We start from the raw sequence: 8,193 nt of genomic DNA, 5'->3' as shown, positions 1-8,193 counted from the left end.
AAATATGGATCATAAAGAGGTAGTAACTAGTGATTCTCGTACGGGAGGATTATTGCTGCTTTGGAAGAAGGGGATTGTTCTTTCTTTACGATATAAAACTGTGAATTATATTGATGTTTTTATTGGTGCTGACCAGGAGAATATTTGGAGGTTTACAGGCTTTTATGGTGAACCTAGATGGGCTGATAAACACCTAACTTGGGATCGCCTGAGGTCCTGTGTCTTCAATGCCGTGGGTGGTGATGGGTGATATTAATGAGATTCTGTATCAGTTTGAGAAGGAGGGGGCAGGCCGAGACCCAAACCAATGCATGAAGGCTTTAATGTGTGGCGTCCATGAGAACGGCGCCACACATCCTGCCACGTCGGCTGGTCAACGGCGCGCATCGTCGACCGCGCCACGTCGGCATGGATGTGTGACGCCGCTCGCATGGGCGTCACACAGTGAGGTGTGGCACCGATGAAAAGGTCGCTACACGCTACACAAAAGGATTAGATAGGTGAAATAGTTTAGCCAGAGTGTTAGTCTGTGCTTTTCTTTCAGAAAAGGGTTATTTTTGTGTAAATCGCCTGTCCCGGTCCCCATGCAGTCTCCGTCTTTGTGTGGTCATGTATCACTGTTGCGCAGCAGAACAGATGACCAAATCGATCACTGCACGCGAGCGAAGGTTCTTCAGTCGGATCGGGACAAGCATTCTGTACATTCTCTGAGCCGCGCCCCTTTTCATCCTATTTTTTTGCGTGAGGTAAATGAGAAATCTGTGCATACCCGAAAGGAATGAAAAGGTGACACAAAATCATTTGTTCTGAAATTTATATCTTACATCACATATATAGTCTGATGGTTATTTTGTATTGGTTAATTCCAAACTGCATCTCGATGAAGGGAAAAAACATATACAGATTACAATATTAAGATTTCTGTGTAGAACTAGGAAAATGCATTCTGCATCCTAGATTTACATAAACAACACATGCAAAATGCGTCGTTCATTATTTTATTTCTATTTGTGGGTCTAAGTTAAAATGTTATTCTAATACAAGCAATAGACTCATTAGGCTCAATATTGTTTACTGATGTTTGGAATTGCATTCAGTTAATGAATCAACCCATATATTCCTACATGTACCTTTTTTCACAAATGAAGGTTCAGTGTATAAAGTTGTTGCCATTACTGAATCGATGGAGGATTGGTGTTATTTGTGGATTTCTTAGTCGATCTCTAGAGCTTTTGTTGTGCAACTTTATGAGATCTAGATACTCCCTCCATTCCTGTTTATAGAGCACGCGCGCATCCCATAAATTTAACTAACATAATATAAATTATACAACATAAAAATGATATTATTAAAAAGTAATCTAAACTTCTAAAACAGGATCGGGAAGTAGTAGCTTGTGTAGCCCGAGATATACAAATTGACTACTAATATTAAGAATAGGAATAATAGTTTCTACTCGGACAAAAGTTAACCTTTTCACTTCCAACATCGACGATGGTGATGACTAAGGGAAGAAGTGTCAAAATAGATTGTTTGAAGGATTGTTTGAATATTTGTTTGTCCCGGTGAACGCACGGGTATTTTTGCTAGTTACAAATAATAAGCTCATGAGAAATGTTCTCTCCAGTTCCAATCAATTATGGAAAAGGCTAGAACCGGTGCACCAACATCTGGCTGGCATTGTGCTCGTGGAGGATGGAGGCTGCCGCAGTAGATATGGTCTGCGTCGCCTAATCGTACTCTTCGTCGGAAGAGGAGTCCATGACCTCAGCGCGGAACTTGTCCATCATCTTCTACATGTCCATATGCCACAATAGCCCCCAAAGGAGTAGTTAGAAAACTACCAGCGCAATTGACCGAACAAGTCGTGGGCGGTGATACCGGCCGGTGCACCGGCAGATGTTTGGCCCCAGAACACACAACAGATGTGCCCCCGAACGTACCCCGACTCAGATCCTGTTCTCCGAGGTGGTGGCATCGCGCTAGGGTAGCAAAGAAGGGCAAGCGGAAGCAAACTCGCACGGTCGATTTAGCTCTCCCTGACGTGCGAGACCGGGTAAGGAAAGGAGGACGCTCGACGCGACCGCGTAGTGCTCGCCGCGACGCAAACGTGTTACATATTTGGATCGCGTTTGCGTCTCCATGGACGACCAGGTCACTATACGCGCCACTCTGGAGCAGGGTGCAGGGGCATTTTTTAATCGCGCGAATGCAAACGGTCACTCCAGCGTCCGTTCGCGTCACCGTAATGTCGTACAAGCACACAAAAGTCTTGGATATATATTTTTTTATTATCAAATGAAAAATGAGAAAAGGCAGTTAGGCCCATTTTCGAATTTCGGGCCCAAAAAATAAACAGCTTGAGGCCCAAAATTTGCCTACTCTGCCAAATTCGGATGAAATAAAAAGGAAGCCTGCCATCAGATTACCAGGTACTCTCCTCCCACTCCGCTCGACCAACCCTCCACACGCCGCCACCCAATCCCTCCCACCGGTGCAAGGGCTCACGAACTCGGAGCGATGTTCGTGTGAATTTTACGGTTTCCTGCCTGGTCGATTTTTACTGAGGCACGTATCTCTCTCTCCTAGCTAGGGTTTCCAGCCGAACCCATGGATTTGTTTTATCGATCTATGATGTCCTCTAGTAGTATTTACTGGCCTGGATTGCGAGTCAAACGCAATGCACATTTCCTTTGTTTCAGTCTTTTCCGTTAGCCCTAAATCAGAGTCAGTGGCCATGGAGTACATTTTTCCCCCAAACCAGATCCACTGGTCATTGAGTACCAAACATCACGTATAAGATTCCTAGCTTTGTTATCAGGTTGACCACTTTATTTTCCTGATAAATTGTTTCAAACCCATCAGGCCTTCAATTTTAGCTTCCAGTTTCTCAAAATTAGTTATGGTGTAATTTTCTTTTATGGTCATAGGTCAGCTTCGTACCTGTGAACTTTGAACCTCAAGCTACCATGTACGAGATTGTTAATACTTGTTTTTTTCTTTCAAATATTGCTTTCATATTGAAGCATTCAATTGCTATTTAAAACTTCAGCAGGTTTTATATTCACGCGGGTACACGTAAGCCTGTGCATGATTGCTGATTCACGTACCACTACGAAAATTTTCCTTTTATATATGACAAATGATTATTCCAAGCTAGCAGCATCTGTCCTTCTCATTATTTCAAATTTTGAGTGCACGTGATATTTGACTATTGCTGTACTAGCCACTTGTCTTCGTGTCAATTTGACATTCTGACACTAAATTATGTCCATCCTGATCCTTCATTGGTTTTGCATGGAACAGAAATGCCATGTGAAGAACAAAAATATCATGAATCTCTTGGATGGTCCTTACACCGTCGGTGAAGATGGCGGCATCAAGGGACAACAATAGTGAGCTGTATTTCCTTAAATAGGTGATGTCAGTAAACACTTTTTACTGTAACCTCCACTGGATTTATAGATATGTATTATGATGCTTATGTAATTGGAACAGGAACTCCTATCCTCCTATCGTATCAATTCTGCTTTTTTTATATGGAAATACCATTCCGAATCATTCCCATGCAGTATTCTCGTTAGCCCCAAATCAGATTCACTAGCTAGTAGCCATGGAGTATTATTTCACAACCAGATCAATTCACAAATCACTAACCATTGTTGACCAATCTATTGCTTAATTCAGTTGACAGCACTAATCCCATTTTCTACACTGTCACCTGCAGACGTCTGCTCAAAATGGAATGTGTGTCTGCCACCGTCTCGAAGGTGCTGGACGACGACAACCTCCTCATCGAGATCCTCCTCCGCGTCACCTTCCCCAGCACCCTCGTCTGCACCGCTCTCGTCTGCAAGCGCTGGTTCCACCACATCTCCGACCGCAAGTTCCTCTGCCGTTTCCGCAAGCTCCACCCACCCTGTCTCCTCGGCTATTACCTCTATGGACGCTTCGTCCCTATGCTGCCACAGCCGCCGGAGCTAGCTGCTTTCACCCGAAGAGTGGCGAGCTACAGCCTCGGGGGCACCGAGGATGCCACTGTATTGATCAAGGACTGCCGGAACGGTAGTATATACTCCCTATTGTGCAAACGAGGAAGCGGAGTCACTGGTGGACTGGACAGCCCGCTGTGCCAGAACAGAGCCGTGGCCGTCATCCCACCGCTCTCACACCCCCATTACATCGCAAGTAGAATGCTCTCCAAAGTAGAGGACAGTGTCCCTGGTCGCGAGAGCTCTGGAGCTTAGTCGCCGCGCGGGTCGGTCTAGGCTCCTTCCGGCCGGAGGGCTGGCTTCCACCCCTCCATCTGCCTGTCTGGCTGGCATCTCTGTCAGCGCCAGCCGACACGAAAGCCTGTCGATCCATGGCCCTCCTGGTCATCTGGTCCATTTGGCGCGAGCGCAACGATCGCATCTTCCGCGGCCGCGACCGCAAGCCGATCGACGTACTCGGCGATGTCTTGGACGAACGATCGTGCTGGGCGTTGGCTGGCTGCCGACACCTGCGGGCGCGAGAGTAGCCCTGTAGTTCTTCCCGCCTCGGCGGTTCTTTTCTTTTCGTTTTCGTTCGGATCCTTGCTTTGTTGAGTTCCTTGTAACTCTGTCCTCTATCAATGAAAAAGCAGCTCTCCTCCGCTTCCTCAAAAAAAAGTAGAGGACAGTGGTGGCTTGTCCTACATGTATGTAGCGTTGGGGTCCCCCTTCAAGAGGGCACGTTTTACGGTGTTTATGTTGCAAGATGGAGTCTGGTGTATGCATATGTCAGTCACAGCACAACTATGTTGCCGCTTCAAACGACTACAAGCTGTGTTGGTGGAGAATAAAATCTATTTGACAGCCACCATGAGTGACATTATCGTCTTGGATTTAACAACATCAAGTATGTCCACAATTCAGCTCCCACAAGGAGTGAAGTCTATCACTTCGGCCACTATGTTGTCGCCAGCTGATGATGCTTCTGGAGTATATCTCATCAAAGTGGATCTTGAACTTCGCATCTGGCTCCACAGTGGGGAGAACTGGTCACTGGTGGACACCATTTGTTACCGTGAGATGGTTGCTAATTTGAGAATGTCAGATTGCACGGTTGATCATGAGAATACTACTGATGTGCATATAAGCCAAGTGGGAGACAATGCTGAATTTGCGTTCTTGCAAATGGGCCGATGCACATTCTATTTGGATATCAAGTGCAGGACATTGCGTAAAGTGCATGAGAGGAAACATTGGGATCCATTCGAACAAATATATCCTTTCATGATGATCTGGCCTCCCACATTCCCTACGCTCAAAGATGATTTCGCAAGGTTTGCCTTTTGCCCTTTAGATGATATGTATATATAGTGCCCTTGTTGAGTTTGCAAAGTTTTGCAATATGCATTGTGTTAATTTCTTCTCACTTTTGTTTTTGCCATATGTTTTAAAGTTGACATTTGTAGCTGTCATCAATACACCATCGTAATTGATTACTGTGGCACGAATTTGCATTGTTACATTTGTGATGCTCTGCCATTCTTGTTAGCAGTTCATCAATCATCGTACTGTTTTCTATAAACTATGGAATCCTGTTGGGTGTATGATTCATTCCTTCAGCCATTTTAGGAATACTAATTCAGTATCATTAGTGTTGGGTGCTTTTACTTCCTCCATACTCTGAAAAAAAATAATGTGCATGTATTGCCAATTATCGGTCCTCTGTAAATCTGCATTGCCCTGCATATTTTCATCCGATCATAAGCCAGCTAGTCATTTATTTTACATTTAGCGAAGCTAGCAATATTTTTGGGAGCTACAGAACTGCATCATTGTGCAATGGTAGGCATCGGTGTCTTTGCTTGGCGTGTACTAAAATTTCAGTCTGTCAGATGAGCCCATAAAATGGTTAATAATACTAGAAAGCCCGCGTTGGCATGAGGCGCTGTGACATGCTTCTCCAAACTTGTTTCCTCCCCTTATACGGTCTCATAACAGTAATTTGTGTTGGTACTGAAAAAAGACCGTCTATTCTGCTGCATCACTGTTTTCTGGAAGGCACAAAAGATGGGATAAGAGCTGAACGATGCCTAGCCTTGTTATTGTGAGCCAGAAATTCTGGCTTCCTATGTCTCAAAATTAGTCATGGTCTAATTTTCTGCCACTGTCATGAGTTTCCTGCCAACTGTGAACCTCGAAGTATATGTATGAGGTTGTTAATACTTGGGGTATCCCAAAATTTTACGTTTTGTTGGAACATCCTATTGCTTACTAAAGTTTTTAGTGGGTCACATGCATATTCTGTAATGGTTATGCTTCCGTGAACGCATGGTTCTGAATCCGCATATATCACGGTGAATTTTCCGTTTTTACGATCAGTGGGCAATACAAGTTAAGAGCGGTTAATTTCTGCTTGTGTGGCATTTGTCCTTTTTATGACCAGAGATTTGTTTTACTAAACTGTAGACTGTACAATGGAAATATTCTTGGCTGGGATTTGAATGCATTTACTATCTTTTAGAGACATATGCATAATCTTTTAATCCTGAACTGTGCATAGTATCCATATCTGACATCATTGTACTAGACACTTGTCGTGGTTATCCATACTTAATTATTCCCTTCCTGACTTTTGTCTTGTTCTCTTTGATACAGAGATGTTGTGTGAAGACTGAAGAGGACACCATCGAGCGAGCTGCATTTTGAGTAGCTTGGCCTAGTTCTGCTTGGATTAGTTAGAAAACGATGTAACCGGAGGCTACTAGATCAGATATGAACCTGCATCTATGTTTTATGTGGTTGGGAAGATAAAACTTGTATGTTGAGTAGTCATCTCGTCTAGTATCCTTGCGCTACAGTCTTGGGGTTCTACTACTTGCATGGATGCGTGCTTGTTACTTGGGATATTATAAGAGAATTGTCTTCTTGTTTACTGTTGGAAAATGTGTGTGTCAAATTTAATGGCTAAAAGTAATGTTGTACAAGTCATTCTGTCCATTATACATGGAAGTAAGCTCCAAGATAGAAGGTTTGCATAATTGCATGGTACTCTCCAAGCAACAAGTACCAAAGACTGGCTGGATGCAGTCTCAGCTACAGCCAGGGCGAGGCCGAGGCGCCCCTTGAATAGCTTTTTGCGGTGGCTCATTTCCCCCCCCCCCCCCTCCCCTCTCTCCTCGCGCTACAGTAGCTGAGTGACTCCCACCGGAGACCGGGCCGATCCGATGGCCTCTTCGCCGGCGTAGCCGGTCGGAGATGGCCTAGGGGAGGCGCCGGAGTTAGGTTAGTGTATAGATGTAGTAGATCTAGGTTTTCTTGGCTTTATGCCGGAGTTTGGCGCTTTGCCGGGAGTTGGCTGCTAGATCTCTTGGCCGAGATCTGGAACCGGCCTGCGGCCTTCTTCTCCGACGAGTTACTCCGGCGGTCGGAGTCAGATGCGGTGAAGATCTGGGCGACGGGCTTCTCCAAAAATAAAGGGCCCTTATCCCGTGCCAAGCACAAGCTTCTCTGGGCAGTCCTGCTCCTTTCTCTGGCCGGCCGTGGCGGCGAGGGGGGAAGAGGAGTTGCGGCTGTTCAGGAAGCGGTGGCTTGGAGATGGCGGGGAATAGCTACGTCGGAGAGCTTCCTTGCTCTCGTTTCAGGAGTTCTTCAGTGGAGGACTCAAGCCGGCGGTCACATCCGCCCTGCCTCTGCTCATCATGGTCGAAAGGCGGCCCTCCTAGGCCTCGATTCGATGGTCTATCTACCTCCAGGCTTCTCGCCGATGCGGAGGATCTTCAGCTCCGGCTGCTGCGCACCTACCAGTGGTGCTGGCCCAAGTGGTTCGTCCCCGGTGCCGGTTTTCCTGGCGCGGCGGCGGAGCTCAGTGCTCGATGGTGGAGAAGGGTCTCGAGGACCTGATTGCTTTTTATCTTTTTGTCCTGAGGACCTTGTTGTAATTTCTGGGGTTGTTTCTGCAGTTTCTGGTTTGTCTGTGGACTCCCTTGTAACATCTTCATCCACCGTTTATATATGAGGCAGCAACCGGGTCCTTCTGGACCCGTACCCGTTAAAAAAAAAAGAATAGCTTTTTGCCCTGCCGGGAGTTCACAAGCGCTTTGCCGGACGGGTGATGCCATTATGTTTCCCTTCTGACAGCACTGTGCAGTTCCCCTTTATCTAAGCTTCTGCTGGGACAGAAATGCTAACCTCGGTGATTTAAGGATTTTATATTGTTCTTGTT

At 45.7% G+C, this 8,193-nt stretch overlaps 1 protein-coding gene across 1 annotated transcript; it reads left to right on the top strand.

The window, feature by feature from the left end:
- The first annotated feature begins 2,784 nt into the window (after positions 1 to 2,784).
- On the top strand, positions 2,785 to 6,639 carry LOC124689476. Its single transcript, XM_047223000.1, has 4 exons — positions 2,785 to 3,418; positions 3,728 to 4,201; positions 4,646 to 5,305; positions 6,627 to 6,639. The coding sequence occupies exons 2-4, from the start codon at positions 3,741 to 3,743 to the stop codon at positions 6,637 to 6,639; spliced, it is 1,134 nt and encodes a 377-aa protein (XP_047078956.1). The 5' UTR covers positions 2,785 to 3,418; positions 3,728 to 3,740.
- The last annotated feature ends 1,554 nt before the right edge of the window (positions 6,640 to 8,193 follow it).

The sequence above is a fragment of the Lolium rigidum genome, chromosome 2 (assembly GCF_022539505.1).
Source record: "Lolium rigidum isolate FL_2022 chromosome 2, APGP_CSIRO_Lrig_0.1, whole genome shotgun sequence".
In the NCBI taxonomy this organism is placed as follows: Eukaryota; Viridiplantae; Streptophyta; class Magnoliopsida; order Poales; family Poaceae; genus Lolium; species Lolium rigidum.
This window is presented reverse-complemented; position numbering and strand designations above follow the sequence as displayed.